The sequence below is a fragment of the Tursiops truncatus genome, chromosome 14 (assembly GCF_011762595.2).
Source record: "Tursiops truncatus isolate mTurTru1 chromosome 14, mTurTru1.mat.Y, whole genome shotgun sequence".
Taxonomy (NCBI): domain Eukaryota; kingdom Metazoa; phylum Chordata; class Mammalia; order Artiodactyla; family Delphinidae; genus Tursiops; species Tursiops truncatus.
The window spans coordinates 42,971,931-42,996,176 of NC_047047.1; the positions used below are offsets into that span (position 1 = coordinate 42,971,931).

The 24,246-nt window shown below is 37.4% G+C and overlaps 1 protein-coding gene across 11 annotated transcripts in view; it reads left to right on the top strand.

Moving 5' to 3' along the window:
* The window catches only part of CCDC88A (coiled-coil domain containing 88A), a 195,642-nt gene that overhangs the window by 74,346 nt on the left and 97,050 nt on the right, over window positions 1-24,246 (top strand). For all 11 annotated transcript variants that reach the window (XM_073791645.1, XM_033838528.2, XM_033838524.2 and 8 more), the window contains one exon: window positions 23,912-24,020. In XM_073791645.1, coding sequence (XP_073647746.1) covers window positions 23,912-24,020 — 109 coding nt within the window. The remainder of the gene's footprint in view (window positions 1-23,911; window positions 24,021-24,246) is intronic.

Genomic DNA, 24,246 nt, shown 5'->3' on the forward strand with positions numbered 1-24,246 from the left:
AATTCTTCCTCATCCTTTAATACCCTGTGAAGTCCCTTGGCAGAGTTAATTGCTCTCTCCCCTGTGATCCCTTATCTACCTTTACTAAATTGTTAAAGTGGTATTATTACTAGAGCGTTAACATTTGGAGGCTAGAGATTTTATGTTATGGATCACCAGCACTTAGAATAGTGTCTGGCATGTATCACCAGTACCTAGCATAGATTTGGTACGTCATAAGTTTTCAGTAAATGTCAAAGGAATGAATGAAGATGTTTTATAATTTTATTAATTTTCAAAATTCTGAGGATACTCTCTAGTTTTAGTATTGTAGAATTTAGTTTGTTTTCCATTTTAGTTTGTCTTCTATTTCTCCTTCTTTCTTTTGTTTTCCCTCTGTCCCCTTATTTATTTTAATTACCTTCATTGGATCTTTTCCCCACCTATGTTATGTCTTGCTGAGGTGAGGTGGTAAGAACAACGTCATAGTCCGTGGTTTTGTATGGTATTAGAATATACAGAGCCTTCAGTTTGGTTTCCTGTAACTTTCTTGATGATGTTCAACATATTGAGATTTTTGTCCACAGCCTTACAGTTAAAATTCAAATAAAGAATTTGTGGAATTTAGAATTCATAAAGTCACAGTTTTGTATCAGAAGAAGTGGATCCCAACCTCCTGTCCCCATCCCTGGCTCTGTCTGGCACCACAAAGAGGTCCTCTGTGCATGCCTGTGGACATCTTGCATGCATGCCTGAGGTCCAGGCTCTTGTACTCCCTACTCCAAACAGCTGCTCCTTAGCCCAAGGATGTACACATCTGTAGCAGTCCATCCCAAGGACAGATCTGGGAAAGAGGCCTGCGCAGGTCCTGAAATTGGGTTAGAGATATTTAAACAAGAAATTCCATAGTTCCAGTAAATGGAGTGTCATCAAGAAGGGGGAGTGTATGGGTATGTCCTCTTGTTTCCATGGACTTCTTGCCCAGTAGTGAGGGGCATATCCTGAGGAAGGCCACAGTGGGGCTCAGGGCAGAGATCTCTTTTGCCAGGACCTATAGATACAGTACTTAGTGAGAAGGATGAAGGGATGGCTCATTCAAAGATCAGTTCATTCATTTAATAGTTTCTGAGTGCTTACTACACAACAAAGTCTATATGACAAACTGTCTGCTAGGTGCTGGGGATGTGATGCCGAGTAAGACATGGTCTTTGCCCACTAGTAAGGGAGACAAGCTTGTAAACAAATTGCAGTGTGACATATGTGCTATGTAGTGGAATTATGTTCTTGGTACAGTGTTGGCACAAAGAGAGAGGTGATTATTTACATGGTGGAAAGGCTTCTTGGAGGAGAAAACATTTGAATTGGGACATGAAAGTTGAGTAGGAGTAATCAGGTGAATAGGAGTCACATATAGTGGGAGTAGGAGGAAGGGCATTTTAAGTAAAGAAAATAGCATGAAAAGAAGCATGAAAATGTGAATAAAAATGGAGGAATCGGGGAACTGTAGGATATCTTATATGGCCAAAGCAGAGATTGTATGCTTTTTGCACATGGGAAATGAATTTGAGGAGGTGGAGAGCGGGAAGCTGTCCTTAAGATACCATGTTGGAAGATTGAGTTTTTCCCTGTGGAGATGTACATTCATTCAGGTCCTCTCCAGGGAAACAGAACCAACAAGATGTGTGTGTGTGTGTGTGTGTGTAGAGAGGGAGAGACAGAGAGAGTTAGATTTATTTTAAAGAATTGGCTCATGAGATTGTGGAGGCTTAGTCCAAAATCTAATGGAGTGGGCCTGCGTGAACTCGGAAAAAATGCACTGAGTTCAAACGCAATTTTCTAGCAGAAGGTCAGTCTTTGTTCCATTAAGGCCTTCAAATGGTTGGATAAGGCCCATCCACATTATGGAGGGTAATCCAGTTTACTTAAAATTCGTTGATTTAAATGTTAATCTTGTCCAGAAAACACCTTCACAGAACATCCAGAATAACATTTGACCAAATATCTGGGCACTGTGGTCCAGCCAAGTTAACATATAAAATTAACCATCTTAACTAGTGTTTCTTTAATTGGATCCACAGGTGTTCTTGGGAGTCTTTAGGAATTTATATTTTAAAAATATTTTTTATTTTTGGCTGTGTTGGGTCTTTGTTGCTGCACACAGGCTTTCTCTAGTTGTGGCAAGCGGGGGCTACTCTTTGTTGTGGTGCACGGGCTTCTCTTTGCAGTGACTCCTCTTGTTACAGAGCACGGGCTCTAGGTGCACGGGCTTCAATAGTTGTGGCTGGCGGGCTCTAGAGCGCAGCCTCAGTAGTTGTGGCGCACAGGCTTAGTTACTCCACAGCATGTGGGATCTTCCCGGACCAGGGATCGAACCCACGTCCCTTGCATTGGCAGGCGGATTCTTAACCACTGCGCCACCAGGGAAGTCCCTCCCACCAGGGAAGTCCCCAGGAATTTTAATGTTTGTGTTTTCATGTCAGTAATTTAAATTCTTCTTCAAGGGGTAATAATAGACATTTCTCCAAAGAAGATATACAGACTGCCAACAAACACATGAAAGAATGCTCAACATCATTAATCATTAGAGAAATGAAAATCAAAACTACAATGAGATATCATCTCACACCAGTCAGAATGGCCATCATCAAAAAATCTAGAAACAATAAATGCTGGAGAGGGTGTGGAGAAAAGGGAACACTCTTGCACTGCTGGTGGGAATGTGAATTGGTTCAGCCACTATGGAGAACAGTATGGAGGTTCCTTAAAAAACTACAAATAGAACTACCATATGACCCAGCAATCCCACTACTGGGCATATACCCTGAGAAAACCAAAATTCAAAAAGAGTCATGTACCAAAATGTTCATTGCAGCTCTATTTACAATAGCCTGGAGATGGAAACAACCTAAGTGCCCATCATCGGATGAATGGATAAAGAAGATGTGGCACATATATACAATGGAATATTACTCAGCCATAAAAAGAAACGAAATTGAACTATTTGTAATGAGGTGGATAGACCTAGAGTCTGTCATACAGAGTGAAGTAAGTCAGAAAGAGAAAGACAAATACCGTATGCTAACACATATATATGGAATTTAAGAAAAAAAAATGTCATGAAGAACCTAGGGGTAAGGCAGGAATAAAGACGCAGACCTCCTAGAGAACGGACTTGAGGTTATGGGGAGGGGGAAGGGTGAGCTGTGACAGGGCGAGAGAGAGTCATGGACATATACACACTAACAGACGTAGTAAGGTAGATAGCTAGTGGGAAGCAGCCACATGGCACAGGGATATTGGCTCGGTGCTTTGTGACAGCCTGGAGGGGTGGGATAGGAAGGGTGGGAGGGAGGGAGACGCAAGAGGGAAGACATATGGGAACATATGTATATGTATAACTGATTAACTTTGTTATAAAGCAGAAACTAACGCACCATTGTAAAACAATTATACCCCAATAAAGATGTTAAAAAAAATAAATTTCTTTTGCAGTGATAATTCACAATTGAAAGATTTTTTTTTCATAGACTAAGATTAGTTTCTTAAGCCATTTTTTCAAACAGGGGTCTTTGACTCTTAGGATGTCTATGGACAGATCCTCAGAGATTCTTGATAATTCGTTTCTTTAAAAGGTGTCACTCACTACTTTACTTCAGCTTGAAAAACAGTAATATAGGCTACAGAACATTGGAGGAATTGAAACAGATAGCATTTGCATTTTAGAAGGACTGATGTTGGTGCTGATGAGGTCCAGAACAGAGATAGAGACCATACTGATGTAGAAAGGATGTGGAAGAGAGAGAATGCTGACGTGGTGGGACTTGGTTACCAAGTTTGGTATGGAGCACAAGAGAGTGGTGTGTCTAAGATGATTATCAAGTTTTTTACTTGGGTGAAGAATGGATGGTAGTGCCTTTTTAAGTAAGGCATTATGAAAAGTTGAGGGGAGGGGAAATGTAGAAAATAATTTTGAGTTTATTTTGGAATGTCTGGTGAGCAGTGAGAAATATCTTTTGGGCAGGTGGATATACATAGGTCTGGTGCTTAGAGGAGAAAGGTTTAGAGATATGGGAATTAGCTTTTAAGTTTGTAATAGAAACTAATGATATAGATGTCAAAAAAAATACACAAGAGGGCCAATGACATATCCTAGGAAACTGCAACATTAAAAGGCTGGAGGTTTGAGGAAAGTAAACAGTTTCACAAGGCTGCTGGGAGGAAATCACAAAGGGAGTCAGTTAAAAGATGAGCACAAGGGCTTCCCTGGTGGCGCAGTGGTTGAGAGTCCGCCTGCCAATGCAGGGGACACGGGTTCGTGCCCCGGTCTGGGAAGATCCCACATGCCGCGGAGCGGCTGGGCCCGTGAGTCATGGCCGCTGAGCCTGCGCATCCGGAGCCTGTGCTCTGCAATGGGAGAGGCCGCAACAGTGAGAGGCCCACATACCGCAAAAAAAAAAAAAAAAAGATGAGCACAAGTATTATCATGAGGGTTGATGGTTGAGGGTTGAGGTTTGGAAACCACACATTCAGTCAGCATGGTTGAATAACTTACCAGGGATGCTTAGCACTCAGAAACTGACAAGAAGATCTGTGACGTTTATTCAAAATTGGGGATTGATATGTATTATAAATGTGGGATGGGAACATTTTCAGGTGGGATAGTTGAAACGAATAGAGTGTGAGCATTAAAGTGAGGAGGAAAGCGAGTGTCACTGGGGGAGGCTGATAGAGTAGAGTTTGCAATAATGAAGGAAGAGTAGGTTTAGAAGGAGTGAAGAAGTGAGACAGAGTGGTATGGGATGTTGAGGTCAGAGGGCACTTTCAGAATTTGAGATTTTGGAGGTTGCAATTCTGAATGGTGATTTAGGGCCACAGTTAGACCATGGTAATGGGTGGATAAAATGGAATAGAGTGAAGATAACTAAGGTTGAGAAGGAACTTATTTCCTTATTCTTTATGAAGCTATGATCTCTCCTTTTGTAAAGGTTTAATTTTATTTATTTTTTTATTTTTGGCTGTGTTGGGTCTTTATTGCTGCACGCGGACTTTCTCTAGTTGTGGCGAGTGGGGGGCTACTCTTCATTGCGGTGTGTGGGCTTCTCCTTGTGGTGGCTTCTCTTGTTGTGGAGCATGGGCTCTAGGTGTCCGGGCTTCAGTAGTTGTGGCATGCAGGCTCAGTAGTTGTGGCTTGCAGTCTCTAGACCATAGGCTCAGTAGTTTTGGTGCATGGGGTTAGTTGCTCCACGGCATGTGGGATCTTTCTGGACCAGGGATCGAAGCCATGTCCCCTGCATTGGCAGGCAGATTCTTATCCACTGCGCCACCAGGGAAGTCCCAAGCTATGATCTCTTGATTACCACTAGAGATAGACATAAGTACTTTGAATTAAAATAGAAAGCTGAGCAATAAATAGCTCATTTTAACAATGTTATAATTAAAGAAAAAAATAATAGTAGGGAAAGAAGACCAGTAATTGGAACTTTTATTAGTATAATCTGTGTATTAAAAATGAAACTTTGTGAAATATCTCAATAGTTTTTCAGGAAATTTTTTAAAATGATGTATTCTTAATGTAACATACTTTCCTAGTGACAGCTAGAAAAAAATTTTTGAACTTCACATTACCATTGACAACATGACTGTTTCCTTTCCCTTGGGTGATAAAGGACCAAGGATGATGGTTTAGTTTTAGGTGTTGAGTCTTAGTCCTTGATTAAGACCTGGATTATTACAAAGTTGTGGAGGATGAGAAGTGGAGAAAGACCAGTGGACGTAATACTCCAATCCATTTTTGCCGAGACTGGTTAAGAAAGGGTAAACCACAATAAAATCCTAGTTAATTTGAATGTTCAGTGAAAATGGAGTGTGGTTTACTCATAATTGAAGGCTAATTTAATTTTCTCCAACTGTTTGTTTAAAATCTTTGTAAATGAATTAAGCTATTGATATATTTCTACCTCTGTGAATAGAATATACATGTTATGATTCATAATCTTCAGTATCTCATTTTGTTGTTTTAAACTTAAGTATTTGTGTTAGGTATTGAATGTATATAACTGACCAAGATGAATCTATAGTGAATGGTGAATGAGCCCAAGCATGTATTGGAAAATAAATCTCTGGTTATTAGCTTTTTTCTTTCTTTCTTTAATTTGTGTGAGTTTTTACATGTTTCTTTTCAGTGAGTGTGTATGTGTGTGTGTGTATTAGCAGGTGTAGATTAGGGAACCCTACTGTTTATAAGTTAGTTAGAAGTTTGGTTTAGCTTCGAGGGTTATGGATAATCAGGGAAGCCTAAATAGGGAGGAAGCTAGATTTGATTCAAACCTTGTAGAATGATTGGACTTGGTTGCCATAGATGAGAGGAGGGTGTTTTAAGCTAGGGAAGCAGCTTGAGGAAAAAGCATATTAGGTATATTTATTATTTGGGAGATGGTGAGGGGACTAGCCTTAGTAGAGGATCCACGTTGGAGAACCAGAGTAGGCTAGCTTATGGGAAACCTGAAAATTAACTACAGGTAGTATAAATTAGGCTGCATATGGCAGGCATTGGAGAGCCATTTAAAATTCCTTATTAGAGGATTAAAGGTTTTATTTTAGGAAAGTAACTTTGGCATTAGTTTGCAGAATAGGTTGAGTATGGAGTATGAGTATTGTTTATTCTATTTATTGAGAATATACTATTGGGTTGGCCAAAAAGTTCGTTTGGGTTTTCATAAAATGTTATGGAAAAACCCGAACAAACTTTTTGGCCAACCCAATATTTGCAGTATTGTAAGTACTGAGAATTATACCAGTGAATCAATGGAATCATTCTATCAGTGCTTGATGAACAGGTGGTAAGGAAGATAGATGGTTAGTAATGGATGTCATTTATGCTTTTGGTGTTGAGATCCTAGATCAGGGTGAGCTGTATGATTGGAGGAGCAAATTCAAGAACTACTGCAAAAGAATTGATGGAATTCTAGGTATAGTGTGTGAAAAGGAAGAATGAAAGATGATGCCAAGGTTAAAGCTGAGTAGACAGGCTATACTTAAAATTATATACTTATAGGAAAAGTGATGTGAAGTTTGGATACTATTTTGCATGAAGAAATAAGGATATTTAATTTCTTTTTTTTTCCATAACTTGCAACTAAAACATTTAAATGTATAAGATAGTCATGTGTTTTGACAGTGATGCCTAATTTTGTATGAGAAACATTTCAATTGCTGTGTGTTTGTGCTCTTGTTTAAATTCTCATTACTATTAGTTAATGCATATTTCATCTATGAATTTATTTAGTAAAATAGTTTTAGGATGTGTTATTACAGTTCTTTTGGGCTTTTGGAATGCTTTAAAGTCCACATTTATGGGATATAGCTTATGTAGGAGATTTAACAATTCTCTGAAAATTAAGTTGCTTTTTCTTTTTGGCCGTGCTGCACGGCTTGCAGGATCTTAGTTCCTCCCCCAGGGATTGAACCTAGGACCTTGGCAGTGAAAGCGCTGAGTCCTAACCACTGGACTGCCAGGGAACTCCCATATTGCATTTTAACTGTTTAGAATTTAGCGCTCATTATGGCATACTTCTGTTAATTGTGAGGATTTAAAGTTTTGTCTGTGCTAATAGAGGTTAAAACAGTGTTTCAGAGTTTAGATAGTGCTGTCTTCAAATTTTTCTGTTATCTGAGAATATTCATATAATTACTCTGTTTTGCACATTATTCTGAAGACATAGGCTGTTGCAGAGTTATCTACTCTGGTCTTCTTTGCGTAGTTCTCCAGAGTTTTTTTTGTTTGTTTGTTTTTAATTCTATTTAAAAAATTAAATTCTTAAATTTATAGAGAAATTAAGCTCATTATTTATTGAGTATTGCACATTTTTCTTTTGAACATCCCATTATTCATGAACTTTGCTGTTCCCAGTCACTTTTAACCTATTCTAAAATCTTAGGTCATCTGTTCCTCTATTAAAAACTAGTGACCCATTTTATTATATTGGATGTCCTCAAAACAGTTTATTCCTCCTGGGCCATTTGTAGACCATCTTGCCTATTAATCATTCCTTACCTCCCTATTTGTGTGTGTTTCTTCTAACCTGGTTTTCAGTTGATCACATCTTTTTCAATACTACACATGTTTTACATGTGGCTATTTTTTCTCTTCTGTTTTACTTCTTTTTACTGTATTTTTTTTTTACTTCTTTTTACTGTATTTTTTCTTTCATTTCTGTCTGTCATTACCAGTGCCTTTTAAATAGGCATCTATTATTTTGCTTTTAATTGGTGGGCTTATAATGAAGTTAGCTTGTGATCCTTTTGGATCACTTTTATGGTGTCCTGAAAAAGGCATATTAAACCAATATTGTTGAATAGAATTCTGCTCTTTATAGAATTCATATTCTTAGAGTTACCCTTAGAGTAATGGGGTTTTTTTTTTTTTAAATATTAGAAGAACTGATGATGAAAAAGTATTTTCTTATCAAATTTTAAAACTTTTTACTTCAGGTAAGATTCTATGATTATGTATTTTAGTTCATTAATTAGAAGAGATTGTACGTTGGAAAATACTTTTTAAAGTTTTCCCTCATTTTAGAGGGCTTTATTGCTTCTCAAAAATGACAATGATACCTGTCACTGATAATTAATCAAGTGAACTATTTAAATTACCCTAGGAGGGTTAAGGTTAAGTATCTTTAGTGAATCAATAGTGTGGGAGTGAAAGCCATACTGGTTAATAAGTCTGTCACTGATCAAGGAAAATACCTAACTACATATCAGCTGAGTTTGAGATTTCTTGAGTCTCTAGGACTGACTGGATCTGGAGCATATACTGCCCTAGGATACTGATTTAAACAAACTTCTGTGACCCTTTATTTATTTATTTATTTATTTTTGCGGTACGCGGGCCTCTCACTATTGTGGCCTCTCCCATTGCGGAGCACAGGCTCCGGACGCGCAGGCCCAGCGGCCATGGCTCACGGGTTCAGGCCCTCCGCGGCATGTGGGATCTTCCCGGACCGGGGCACGAACCCATGTCCCCTGCATCGGCAGGCGGACTCTCAACCACTGCGCCACCAGGGAAGGCCTCTGTGACCCTTTCTTAAGGCTTAAGGGCAGTGGGTGAAGGTTCCGTCACCAATCAGTGATGCTCGTTGGTGCTATATAAACAATTTTTGTTTCAGTGACTGGCCATGTAGTTGACCACTGAATAAATGAAGATTCTGTTATTTTATGAAGGCACTGATAAGCATAATACTAAGTCCTCTGGTTTCTGTAATCAAGAACAGGAGTTGATTTGCCTAATACAGTGGTTCTCAAAGTGGGATCAGCAGACACCTGGGGGTCTATCTGGTTCTCTGTCAAGTCAAAATTATTTTTATAATAATATTAAGATGTCATTTGCCTTTCTTGCCTGTGTTGCAAAAGCAATGATGGTATGAAAGCAAAGGTGGGTAAAACTGCTGACATCTTAGCATGAATCAAGGAGTAGTACGAAGTTGTGCTGGTAGTCATTGTATTCTTCACAGTTGTGGTTAAAAAGAAATCCAGCTTCACTTTAAAGTGCCCTTGATGAAGCAGTAAAAGTTATTGAATCTTGACCCTTGAGTACTGTACGTGTCTTTTTTTTTTTTTTTTTTTTTTAAGGCGGCTCCACGTGGCATGCAGGATCCTAGTTTCCCAACCAGGGATCAAACGCGCACCCCCTGCATTGGGAGCGCAGAGTCTTAACCACTGGACCGCCAGGGAAGCCCCCCTATACGTGTCTTTTTTACATTCTGTAGGAAAAAATGGGAAGTATGCATAAAACACTTCTGTTGACTAATGGAATATAATGATTATCTCAAGAAAAAGTACTCATGATTTTTTGAGTTGCAAGGCCGAACAAGTCTCTGTTTTGTGGAGCACTGTTTTTTTTTTTTAATTATTTTATTTTTATTTATTTTGCTGTGTTGGGTCTTTGTTGCTGTGCGTGGGCTTTCTCTAGTTGTGGCAAGCGGGAGCTACTCTTCATTGTGGTGTGAGGGCTTCTCACTGCGGTGGCTTCTCTTGTTGCGGAGCACGGGCTCTAGGCGCGTGGGCTTCAGTAGTTGCTGTGCGTGGGCTTTCTCTAGTTGTGGCAAGCAGGTGCTACTCTTCATTGCAGTGTGCGGGCTTCTCATTGCGGTGTCTTCTCTTGTTGCGGAGCACGTCTAGAGCACAGGCTCAGTAGTTGTGGCGCACGGGCTTAGCTGCTCTGCAGCATGTGGGATCTTCCTGGACCAGGGCTCAAACCCGTGTGCCCTAAACCCATGTCCCCTGCACTGGCAGGCGGATTCTTAACCACTGCGCCACCAGCGAAGCCCTGGAACACTGTTTTTACTCGAAAGAATGACTAACAGACAAACCATAGTTATTCAGGCTTGAGTATTCGGCACCTTTTCAAAAATGAATAAAGTGAGCCTATCACTTCAAGGAAAATAACTGATACTATGTCAGTGATAAAATTGAATTATAGAAACCATGAGCTTGGTAGCTTCTCAATATTTAAAGACTTTTCTAATGAGACTGGAGGTGATAAAAATCAATGTAATTTTAAAATATTGAATAATAAAATGTGCAGCATTTGGAAGATCGTATAACTCAATGAACAAATTTTTTTTTTTTTTTTTTTTTTTTTGCGGTACGCGGGCCTCTCACTGTTGTGGCGTCTCCCGTGCCGGAGCACAGGCTCTGGACGCGCAGGCTCAGCAGCCGTGGCTCACGGGCCCAGCCGCTCCGCGGTATGTGGGATCTTCCCGGACCGGGGCACAAACCCGTGTCCCCTGCATCGGCAGGACCGGGGCACGAACCCGTGTCCCCTGCATCGACAGGCGGACTCTCAACCACTGCGCCACCAGGGAAGCCCCTCAATGAACCAATTTTTAAAATGACCGATGCTTGATAAGAAATCATGCGTATGTAAAAGATCCATTCAACATGCCAGCTAAACCAATGGATTTTAATGTATAACAGGAAGAAAAGTTCATTGATAAGGGCTTCGGATTACAGATTTCGTCCAACCTTTAAAAAAATACCACTTCACTGAATTTTGGTAGTATCAAAGAAGAATATCAATAATCATCTGAAAAAGCTATTAAAATACTCTTCCTTTTTCTGATTGCATGTTTATGTAAAGTCAACTTTTTTCATATACTTAGACAAAATAATGTATCACAACACATTGAATGTAGAAACAGATTTAAGAATTCAGATGTCTTTTATTAAGCCAAACATTAAAGAGATTTGAGATTTACTAAGTTATGAAAGAATGACACTCCCCTCTAAAATTTTTACTGTTTTTGAAAAAGATAGCTACTTACCATAAAAATGCTCTTTATGTTAACATATGAGTTTGTTATTTTTATATGGACTAATAAATTATTTTTTACTGCTTAATTTTAATTTCTAATATAGTAAATATAGATAGATGTAACTCACATAAATAAAAGCTCCTTAGAGTTATCAGTAATTTCTAAGAGTGAAAAAGAGGTCTTCAGGGGACTTGCCTGGCGGTCCAGTGGTTAAGACTTTGCCTTCCAATGCAGGGGGTGCGGGTTTGATCCCTGGTCAGGGGGTAAAGATCCCATATGCTCGCGGCCAAATAAAAACAAAACATAAAACAGAAGCAGTATTGTAACAAATTCAATAAAGACTTTAAAAATGGTCCACATCAAAAAAATCTTTTTAAAAAATGAGTGAAAGAGGTCTTCAGACCGAAAAGTTAGAAAACTGCTAGAGTAATTTTTGAAGGGCTCATGTTGGCTCATTCTAAGAAGTAAAGGGTAGATCTTTAGTCATTTTATCCAATTCAGATAAAACCAGAGTTAAGTGTATTGGATTTTTATTCTATTTGTGTCCATTTGCATTTTTTTTTTTTTTTTTTTTGCGGTACGCGGGCCTCTCAGTGTTGTGGCCTCTCCCGTTGCAGAGCACAGGCTCCGGACGTGCAGGCTCAGCGGCCATGGCTCATGGGCCCAGCCGCTCCGCAGCATGTGGGATCTTCCTGGACCGGGGCACGAACCCCGTGTCCCCTGCAACGGCAGGCGGACTCTCAACCACTGCGCCACCAGGGAAGCCCCCATTTGCAATTTTTAAATCAAATCATTAGTTCTGTTTATTCACTGTTAAATCAGTGAATATCATGCTGTACTGCTAGCTCAATCTTGGGCTAACTAGAAAATGTCAGATATTTCTTCAACTTTCGAATCTTAAATTATGTATCTTAAATTATGAGAATGTACAGAAGGGGGTTGGGCTGTGTCCATAATGTCTATGTGGTAATTATGTAGCACATACCTCTCCAAGAATGACTATGCAGTCATTATGAAGATCAAATTAGTTAACATATATGAAAATATTTTGTAGATATTTAAAAGATTATATATTAATATTAGGTTTTATTGTTGGCCTGTTGGCCATCATGCACAATGATTGAGCTTGTGAGAAGGGGGAGATACTACTAAGGTGAAGGGATACTTTTTTTAAAACCACTTATTCCCCTGATATGTTACTACTTGGATAACCCTAAATGTGATGATATTTACCCAGTTAATAATTTTTCATAAAGCTATTATATTGGTATATGTACATTTGAAGTCAGATATGCAAATAACTACTTATTTCAAAATGTTTTGAGGGGACATGTAAATACTATGCAGTTATATGTTTCATAATATAAAATATCTCAAAAAATGTTTTAAAAGCCCTGTATACAACTAGCTTTAAATTAGAATGGCATTATCAAAAACATGAGCACATGTAGTTGTTAAGCACCAACACTAAACAGATGGTTCAAGAGGATACATAAGAGGTTTGAAGTCTGGGTAGAAGAGCATAAAGCCATTAAAACTATCAGATTTCTGTTTCTCATAGATATTAGTCAATAAATAAGTAAAGACATAATCCTTGGTTATATAAGGACCAAATCTCAGAATATTAGTGTTGCAGAATTACTGTCTTTTCCTTCCTCTTTTACTCTAATTTAAAATTACTGTATACAGTGGTAGATAATACTATAGCCTGTTTATTGAAATTAATGTATCTTGTCATAAGTAGGTCATTTATAAATGTGAAATTGCTTGAGGCTGTCTTTTACTGCCATGTTGCATTTAACTTCTGGTTGGACAGATTTGAGCTATATTGCTAGGCTATTTGCCTCTAAAGCATTTTTCAGTTTTCATCTTATAAGAGGAAATGGTCAATTTGAGATTATGTTGGCTTAGAAATAGTTGTATATAATTAGAAAGGTACTTGCTCACCTATCACATGTGTATCATTCAATAGCTCATCTTTTATTTTAAAAAAAGTTCTTTCCAAAGATAAAGTCTTTTTTTAAAAAAAAAGTATGCTTTCAAAAAGAGCTTAAACAAAACATCCTTAATTGTGATTGTCTATTCTGAATTAATCTTTGTTTAGCATTTTAAATATTAAACATGAAGAAAAGACAGGATATTTAGAATACTGAGTAGACTACAATTTCTTTTTAGAGAACTCTGGACTCATACCAAGTGTGTTTCAATTTCTGTACTGTAACTTTTACTGTGTAAAGAAATAAACCTTAAAATACATGCAGGAATGGAGTGCTTTCTGTATTTACATAAAATGCATACTTTTTACAGAAGAAATGTTTTATATTGTTTTATTTTCTTAGGCATAGTCTCACACATCTTACGACCCTCAGTCTCTAGCATTGAATCTCGCATATATAGCCTCATATTTTTCCCTAGAAGTAAATGAAATAGGTTTCATGGAATAGAATTTTTTGTGGGTGTCTTTTCCCTCTTTAAAAAAATGTTTTACATGGTTAAAAGAGTTAGTTAATACCAAAACGTTCATAATGAAAAACAGCAATCCCTGCCCTAACTTATTACATCTCAGTTCTGTTCCCCAGAGTAAAAACTTTTAACTTTTTTTTTAGCAGTTTCTTCTGTCACTTAGCCCCAAATATAGTGAAAAAATGCCTACCCTAGTTTTTATTTTATTTTTTTACCCTTGTATTTCTTGGTTTATCCCTTTTAGGCATTATCTACTGACTTCCTGATAATGGTAGGTGAGATTTTAGCCTTTTTTATGTCCCATCTCTTTATTTTCTTACCCTGTCCTTCTAATTTGTTTCTTTATTATAAGTTTAGTTAAATCAGTAATCAGTATTCACATATAATGTTTCCTTCAGAGGCAGGTAGTGTATCATTATTACATTTTTCTTTTTTAAAAAAATAGTACTTTCCTAAAGTTACTAATTTTCTTTATCTTGGATTTTTTTTTTTTTTTTTTTTTTGGCTGCTTTGGGTCTTTGTTGCTGCATGCAGGCTTTCTCTAGTTGTGGTGAGTGGGGGCTACTCTTCGTTGCCGTGCGCGGGCTTCTCATTGCAGTGGCTTCTCTTGTTGCAGAGAATGGGCTCTAGGCATTCGGGCTTTAGTAGTTGTGGCACGAGGGCTCAGTAGTTGTGGCTCGTGGGCTCTAGAGCGCAGGCTCTGTAGTTTTGGCGCACGGGCTTAGTTGTTCTGCGACATGTGGGATCTTCCCAGACCAGGGATCGAACCCATGACCCCTGCATTGACAGGCGGATTCTTAACCACTGTGCCACCAGGGAAGTCCCATAAAGTTACTAATTTTCTTGATTTGCATAATTTTCAGTAAATCCATCCTTAAATGTTCAACTGTTTTTCATGGGAGTTGAGATTAAGACTTTTCAGGCAGTTTCACCTGAGGGAAGTCCTTCTCACAGAAAGAGATCATGTTCTTGGGGTCAAAGGGCATGTTTTCATGATCCTAACATATGTCAGTATGACCCTAACCCAAGTTAAGCGTGAATCAAATGGGAAACCCAAGCCTAGTAATCGAAAGTTTGTTGCTCTCTAGGTCCATACCTAGAGTGCTTAGCAGTTACTTTTTTCCCAGATTTCTAAAGTAATTTCATCTGATATCCTTAGTATATAAAAGCTGAACTGTTCCCTCTTTTTATATTCAGAGTTGTTTTAATTGTTATAAACAAACTTTCTCAGAGGCTGAAGAAACTTAACATAAAACTTACAGATTTTTTTTTGGTAAAAAAACATTCGTAGAAGATTTTGAACAAACCAAAATTCTAAATTCTTAAAACTTGCTAATTCTTAGAAGAGCTTTATGCAAAGGAGACTATAGGCCTTTCTGGCAACTGAATAAATTTTGAAATGTCATTTGAGGAATGTTGGACATAAAATTTTAAAAGAAACTTTAGGACTTAATTTAAAAAATCACTTTAAGAGCACAGAGAAGCTTGGTAACAATTCTATCAGGGCAAAGATAATATTTACATTATAAAATTTATTAAAGTGGGAATGAAATCACATGTGTTTATTGGGATGTTACATATCCATTCCAAAGTATAATCCAAATTATATATTGTCATGTAACAATGGGCTTGCACTGTAAACTTGTACAGTTTTTTTAGTTTGCATACCTCTTCAGTAGTAATATCAAAACTAAAATCTTTGTCATCAGGATTAAATACCTAGGTTTTTTTTTTGGTTTTTTTTGCGGTACGCGGGCCTCTCACTGTTGTGGCCTGTCCTGTTGCGGAGCACAGACTCCGGACGCGCCGGCTCAGCAGCCATGGCTCACGGGCCTAGCCGCTCCGCAGCATGTGAGATCTTCCCGGACCGGGGCACGAACCCGTGTCCCCTGCATCGGCTGGCGGACTCTCAACCACTGCGCCACCAGGGAAGCCCAATACCTAGGTTTCTTAATAAAATATTACTGTAATGAACTGGAGGGGGGAAGGAAATGAATATTCTTTAGTTTGATTAATCACTATGAAAACAATTAGGAATATGCTCACACAATATAATAAAAAAATGATTTATTGTATACGTGCATTTTATAGATATCATTACCGAAACCTTTTTCTTTCTGTCTTTTCTTTGTTGTCCTGAATGATAAGAGAAAAGGTTGAAAGAGAGAGAGTAAAGGGAAAAAGTTGTAAGAGCCTAGGCAAATTACTACTTTGGACTTCAATTTTCTGATTTACAGTGAAACTAGATAATCTCTAAAGTATTTTTTAGATCTAAATGTTATCATTTAGGAGATAGTCATGGGTGAGAGGTAATTTAAAGGAATTCAAATATAGAGTAAGGAAAATAGAAATAAAAAGATGGAAGAAGACTAGAGAGAAAAGATATTCACTGAATGTCTGTGATTCCAAATGAAATTTACATAACCATAGTATACGTAACATTTTTACTAGGGTTATTCCTACTCTCTTTTCCCAGTTACAAACATACTTTTCTCCACAATGATAGAGTGACTAAACTAAGCTCTTGTACATTAAGTAATATAGCCACAGTATGTACTCAATGAGGATTTAACTTACTGACAGAACATGTACCAGGTTGATTACATAAAACAGGATTTTCCCTTCAGCTCTCTGAATTTTTAACCATGACCTCCTGACCACGCTGTTGTCTTTTCTCTGCCATGACACGTGATCTGACTGCTGCAGTGTAGTGTCCTTGTTTTTGTAAGTTACTAGTTCTGGGTGATACCTTTACCTAAGAGACCCACTTTTCCACTTATACTGCCATTTGCTTTGGGCAATTCATTACTCATTATTTGCTTTAAGTATAAATCAGTCACAAGTTGGATTTAACTCACTTTACTATTATTCTTGCTTGTTCTGTACATCTCAAATTGTGGTTTAGGACTCTTGTTACTCAACTGATCTTTGGGACACAAACTTAGTAGGGAGTGTCTAGTCCAGACTGCCAAATGAGTTTTTAGCTTGGAGAATGTCATTTCATAACTCTTTTTCTTTTTTTTTTTTAGATGTTGGGGGTAGGAGTTTATTAGTTCATTTATTTATTTTTGCTGTGATGGGTCTTCGTTTCTGTGCGAGGACTTTCTCTGGTTGTGGCAAGTGGGGGCCACTCTTCATCGTGGTGTGCGGGCCTCTCACTATCGCGGCCTCTCTTGTTATGGAGCACAGGCTCCAGACGCGCAGGCTCAGTAGTTGTGGCTCACGGGCCCAGTTGCTCCGCAGCATGTGGGATCCTCCCAGACCAGGGCTCGAACCCGTGTCCCCTGCATTAGCAGACAGATTATCAACCACAGCGCCACCACAGAAGCCCCCATAACTCTTAATAGTAAGCAACAATTTTTAAAACACTGTGCTTGGTCTCAGATCATTTATTCTTTTTATTTATTCAAACATTTGGTTAGGATATATGCTAATTTTTAGAGAATAAGATAAGGTCCCTGCTGTCAGGGAGCTTACATTCTAGTGAGAAAGTGAGAGGCATAAAGGCAATTATTGGAAGACGCATGATAGAATGATGTACCAAAAACGGGGATTAGTTGTTATACTGTGGGGTGGGGCTGATGGAGTAAATAGTCTAGGATTGTAAGGATGATTCAGTGTTAAAAAGGCAACAATGTAATTCACTACATTAACATATTAAATGAGAAGAATCGTATGGGAGTAGATGTAGGAAAAATTCAGCACCAGTTAAGATATTGGATAGGAATAGGAGGGAACTTAATTTGAAGAAAGGTATTCATCAGAAAATTACAGTGAACATTATGCATTCATGGGAAAACATTAAAAGCATGAAATTTGTGAACAAGATAAAGGATCGCTCTTATCTCCATTATTATTTGTTAATACAGTAAGTAAAGAAACAGAAATGAGATGTACGACTGGAAAGGAGGAGATAAAACTGTCATTTGCTGACAGTATTTTTTTTACTGAGAAAATCCAAGAAAATGAACTGAATAAACTAAATTTTGAAAGGTGGTCGATCAGAAGTGCAGTATACAAAAACTACAGTTTTCCTATTATACACTAGCAATGATCAGGTAGCCAATGTGATAGAAAAAAAATCTATTTCACAAACAAAAACCCAAGGAGGAAAAAAAATCCTACTTAAATGTAAAGACATTTGGGAAATTTTAAAATTTTACTAATGCAAATGTCAGTCTTTATCAAATTAATATTTTAAATAAAATCCTAATAAATCTCAACAAGCTTTTTCATAGAATCTTATAAATATCCTAACATTCATAGAAAAGAGCAGCATGTATGACTAAGCAGGACAATTTACTTGTTATTTATTTATTTTAAGCAGGACAGTTTAGAAAGCAAAAACAAAAGAGCGGGAATTGCTCTAATAGAATCAAGATGCTAATAAAGGTATAGTAATATTTAGAAGGTTTTAATGACATAGGAATAGACAAATGGGTTAAAGGAACAGAATAGACTCCAAAAGTGTATCCACACTTACATGGGAATCTAGTGTGATCATAGAGATCAGTGGGAAACAATAAGCTCTTCAGTAATTGATGTTGGGATAATTGATTATCAATATGGAAAAACTACAAATTTTATTCAAGAGAACCTGCAAGAGTACCAACAAACAACCTGTTAGAGTTTAGCAGGGTTTCTAAAGATAAGAGCAATACACAAAAATTGATTGCATTTACATATCAGTAGTAACCTACTAGCAAATATATTTTAAAAATATTACATTCACACTAACAGCAAAAACTAGAAGGTATTTAAGACTATAGCTAATAAAAGGCCTTCCTAGAGAAAATTATAAAGTGGTTTTGAAAAAGGACTCAATGGATATGATCCCAAAAGCACAGCACCAAAAGCAAAAATAGACAAATAGGATTGCATTAAGCTAAAAAACCTATGTGCAATAAAGGAAACAGTCAACAAAATGAAAAGGCAATCTATGGTAGTTATAAATGTAATTATAGTAATAGATTTTGATCGACCGATAATTATGGAGAACGATGAGTGTATACTGATGTAAACAAACAAACACACGCATAAGTAAATTGAAGATAGGTGAATATCAGATTATTGACATAGTTTCAAAGTATGTCTTCACAAAATAATAATTACAAGAGGAAAATAGTAACTATAATGGAGAAAAGTGGCAGATACCAGTTTAGTCAAATGATAAAAGTTAATATCATCAGTAATGGGCTAAATTGAAATCATGTACCACCTCTAAGGATGCATTGGAGAAGATCAGAGCATCTCTTCTATATTTTTCCTGTCACAGATACATAACCTGAACTTAATTATGAGTAATATACGATTTAATCAGACAAACCCAATTGAAGGACATTCTATGAAAGTACTGGCCTGTAACCTTTTAAAGTGTCTAGGTCATGAATTTCAAGGAAAGATAGAAACTGTTCCAGCTGAAAGAGACTAAAGATTGCAATTCAGATTACTGAATGCAAAGTGTGGTACTGAGCTAGATCCTTTTCCTATAAATCCATTCCTATTTGGAACAACAAACTTGAATAGATTCTAAAGATTGGATTATAATAACTGTATAATTGTTAATCTCCCAATTTTGATAGTTATATGTGTTTGTACAAGATAAATACCAAAATATTTGTGGACTGTTTGGTATCAGGTCAGCAATTCTCAGGTGGTTTAGGAAAAAGACTGTACTTGTCCGTGCAACTTTTCTGTAAGTCTGATACTGCCCCATAGGTCATTTAGTGTCTTTCAGGTTTGTTTGGTTTTTTTTTCCTCTGTGTGCTTTGGATTTTTTTTTTTTTTTTTTTTTTTTTTTTTTTTTTTTTGGTGGTACGCGGCCCTCTTACTGCTGTGGCCTCTCCCGTTGCGGAGCACAGGCTCCGGACGCGCAGGCTCAGCGGCCATGGCTCACGGGCCCAGCCGCTCCGCGGCATGTGGGATCTTCCTGGACCGGGGCACGAACCTGTGTCGCCTGCATCGGCAGGCGGACTCTCAACCACTGCGCCACCAGGGAAGCCCTGGATTTTTTTTTTTTCCTGTGTATTCAAGTTCACTAATCTTTTGTTATAGTTTCCTATCTTCTGTTAAGCATATGCAATGAATTTTTCATTTCAGATACTGTATATTTTAGCTTTAGAAGTTCCATTTGGGTTTTTAAAAAGTAGTTTACATTTTTCTCCACATAATGTTTGTTTTTTTAAGTCCTTTAGTATATTCATAACAGCTGCTTTGACATTCTTGCCTACTCTTTCCATGGTCTCTTTCATTTCTGGATCTGTTTCTATTAATTGTTTCCATTTTCTTTCCTGGTTACAAATCACTTTTTTTTTTTTTTGCTTCTTTGCATGTCTAGTAATTTTTTATTTTATATTGGACATTGTGATTATTACATTGTGGTGTCTGGATCTTGTTCTTTAAGCAGTGTTGAATTTTGTTTTGGCAGGTTGTCAAGTTACTTGCAATCAGCTTAATCCCTTTTTGTTTTGTTTTTTTGCCGTGCTGCATGGCACACGGGATCTTAGTTCCCTGACCAGGGATTGAACTCATGTCCCCTGCAGCGGAAGCACAGAGTCCCAACCACTGGACAGCCAGGGAATTCCCAGCTTGATCCTTTCAGTGCTTGTTTTAACAGCTTTGTTAGGGAGCTTCTGGAATAGCTTTTACTTAACTGCTAGTTTAGTTCCAAGACATGACTCTTCTGAGGTCTCTACTAATGCTCTAGGTGTTTACTCTGGCTGGTCGGAGCTTAAATTCCTCTGCACTTTGTGAGCTTTGGGTGTTGTTTAGCTTCCAGCTTTTCTGTGCTTGTACTCTGCTCAGCCTCCTGGAGTTTCAGGGTACATATGTATAACTTAGTATTTAGCCAAAATCTTAAGGGCATATTTTGGGAGCTTTTTGTTTGTATAGCTCCCTTGTGTCTGGTGTTCTTTAATTCCCTTGAACTCCAAACTTTGTCTCTTCAAGTTCAGCGAGACGTGGGCTACCCCTCCTTATACCTCATTCTGGAAAGTACCTTACTGCTTCGCCAGGGATTACAGTCTTGCTGTTCGAAGTCTGAAAATAGTTATTTTGTATGTTTTGTCCAGTTTTCTAATTCTTGATGGAAAAAGGGCAAATCTGGTACTAACTATTCCTTCCTATTTGATGTTTTAGCTGAGTTTAGTTGTATTATTTTCTCACTTAGTACTATGAGCAATCTCAGTGTAGATGGTTGAGCTGATCCAGTGTCAGGGATTGACAGTATGAATGTGATCAAAGGACAGAAGGATCATTGTTGGGAGGGCTGGCAAGAGAATAGTTGAAGTAAAAGCAATAGTTCTCAGAGTATGGTTTGAGGATCCTTTTAGAGTGTCCATAGGAGTTTCCTACTTCCAACTAAATATCCATGTGAAGCTGATTTTTTCTTCATATACATGAACCAAAATAACACAAACAGTAGATTGAATGCAGAAGCAAAGATGAACATCAGCCTCTTAAGTTAAACCAGATATTAAAGAGATTTGTAAAAATAGTGAAACAATGCCAGTCTTCTCACTAAAATTTTTTTTGGTTTGGTATTTGTAAGCATGTAATAGGTTTATTATTTTTTTAATAAGTTAATAAGTAAACAAATAATTGTGAAATTTTCTGTTTTATTTTCTAATACAGTAAATATTGATAAATATAGCCCACAAAAACAGAAGAATTGCTGAAATAAAGCACCATAAAGTGCTGTCTAGGGAAGGAAGTGAAGGCATTAGGAGTGCAATAGACAGTGTAGAAAAAGGAAGGGATTAAGGAATGAGAGGTTTCTGTTCAGTTCCTATTCTCTATTGGATAGGTGTCAATTTCTTTACTTCTCTGCATTCTCGCGTGGACGTGCCTGCAGTTAAAGTCGTAGGATAGTACTCTGTCCCAGCAACTTCTTAGGTTTCTGCTTTATAATACTATGCACTCAGCCCTTGCATAGGGAATCCTGATTTACTGTCTGCCATTTCACCTGGCAATATCTTTTTCTAGTTTGCTCTCCTTGTCCTAATGAGGAGCTAGATCATCCTTACTTATGTTCTGGCATTAACTTACCCTTCTGTTCTGGTGCCACCAGTTTTACTTAAATTTCCCATTCTTTAAACAAAAATTTTAATTAAAAATTTAAATTTTCTTCAGCTTTATTGACATATAGTTGACAAATAAAATTGTAATATACTTAAAGTGTATATAGTGGTGGTTTGATGTATGTATACATGTGAATGGATTCCCACCATCTAGCTAATTAACATGTCCATCACCTCACATTTTTACCTTTGTGTGTGTATGTGTGAACATTTAAGTTCTACACTCTTAATAAATTTCAATTATATAATACAGTAGTTACCATGTCTTACATTAGATCTTTAGGCCTTATTCATCTTGTAGCTGAAAGTTTGTATCCTTTTTTCAACCTCTCCATATTCCCACCCAACTCCCCCGCTCCCAGACGCAGGCAACTGCTTTTCTACTCTCTGTTTCTATGAGTTTGACTTTTTTTTTTAGATTCTACATATAAGTAAGAATATATAGTATTTTTCTCTTTCTGGCTTATTTCACTTAGCATGATGCCCTCAAGTTTCATCCATGTTTTCACAAATGGCAGGATTTCCTTCTTTCTCATGTCTGAATAATATTCTTCTCTCTGTCTCTCTCTATATATACATGTGTATGTTTGTGTGTGTGTGTGTATATATATATGTAAATATATATATTTCCTATGTTTTTTATCCGTTTATCTGTTGAAGGACATTTGGGTTGTTTGCATATCTTGGCTATTGCAAATAATGCTGCAGTGAACGTGGGAGTACCAGTACCTCTTTGAGATCCTGTTTATTTCCTTTGGCTTATATACCCAAAGTGGGATTGCTAGATCATATGTTAGTTCTATTTTTAAGTTTTTGAGGAACCGCCACAGTGGTTGCATCAGTACATTCTCAACAGCAGTGCACAAGGGGTCCATTTTCTCCACATCCTCACCAGCACTTATGTCTTGTCTTTTTGATGATTGCCATTCCAACAGGTGTGAGGCTCTTTGTGGTTCTGATTTGCATTTTCCTGATTATTAGTGATGTTGAGCACCTTTTCATGTACCTGTTGGCCATTTGTATGTCTTTTTTGGAAAAATGCCTATTCAGTTCCTCTGCCCATTTTAAAATCAGATTTTTTTTTTTGCTATTGAGTTGTATGAATACTTTGTGTATTTTGGACATTAACCCCTATTAGATATATGATTTGCAAATATTTTCTCCCACTCAGTAGTTTACCTTTTCATTTTGTTGATTGTATACATCGCTGTCTAGAAGCTTTTTAGTTTGATGTTAGTCACGCTTGTTTATTTTTGCTTTTGTTGCCTTTGTTTTTGGTGTCATTGAATTTCTCATTCTTAATGGTGTCCTACCTATTATTCTTGTTCAGTTTCTGCTACTTCAAACTCATTCAACCCTTTGTTTTTGTTTTTGTTTTTGCTGTACACGGCCTCTCACTATTGTGGCCTCTCCCGTTGCAGAGCACAGGCTCCGGACACGCAGGCTCAGCAGCCATGGCTCACGGGCCTAGCCGCTCCACGACATGTGGGCTCCTCCCGGACCGGGGTACAAACCCACGTCCCCTGCATTGGCAGGCGGACTCCCAACCACTGTGCCACCAGGGAAGCCCCCCTTTGCTTTTATTGAATCTACAAAGTTTACCCAAGATAAGCGTGTTCTCTTGTGTCATCACTCCACTCTTTAATTTCTCAGGGACATTGCCCACTCAAATATAGTCTCCATTTTCCAGTGAGAAGATACAACATTTATTGGTTATCAGCCTATATTTTACATTCTTGATGTAAATAGATTTATTTGGGTTGTGGAAATATATATACTCAAAAGGAATAAAATGTTATTCATTGCAGGAAGGTGGAGAGACAAAATGAGAATGAAGGGAAACATCTGACTTACATTTTGCCACTGTCTTTGAAATATCAGATGCATTTATATCAATTAAAAGCACAGAATACATGTCAGAGTAATCATATGTCCTTTTAGATCATCTGTTAATGAAGATGAGTACACAGTTTGTTTAAAGAAAAAATGTATTATATGATTATTTTTAGTCATCTATAAGTTGATAGGTATATTTCAATATAACTTTTAAAGTATTTCTTTTTTTATTTCTTACAGTAATCCTAAATCGGAGAGTCAGAGAGTAAATAAAAAAGTCAACAATGATGCCTCACTTAGAATTCATAATCTATCCATTTTGGTGAGACAGATAAAATTTTATTACCAGGTAAGTGGTTCTTTTTTTAATCTAGTATTTTAATAACTCCTTGCATATTCACATTTTTGTGTTGTTTAGTATTAATGACCTAGTATATACTAAATGCTTGTTATATATCAGATACTGGTCTGTTTGCTGGAGGTTGAGTAGTAATAACACAGTTTATTTCTTATGCAATGTTAAAGATGCAAGCATGCACTTCATAATTATCTAATTTACAGATAATTTTTGTATT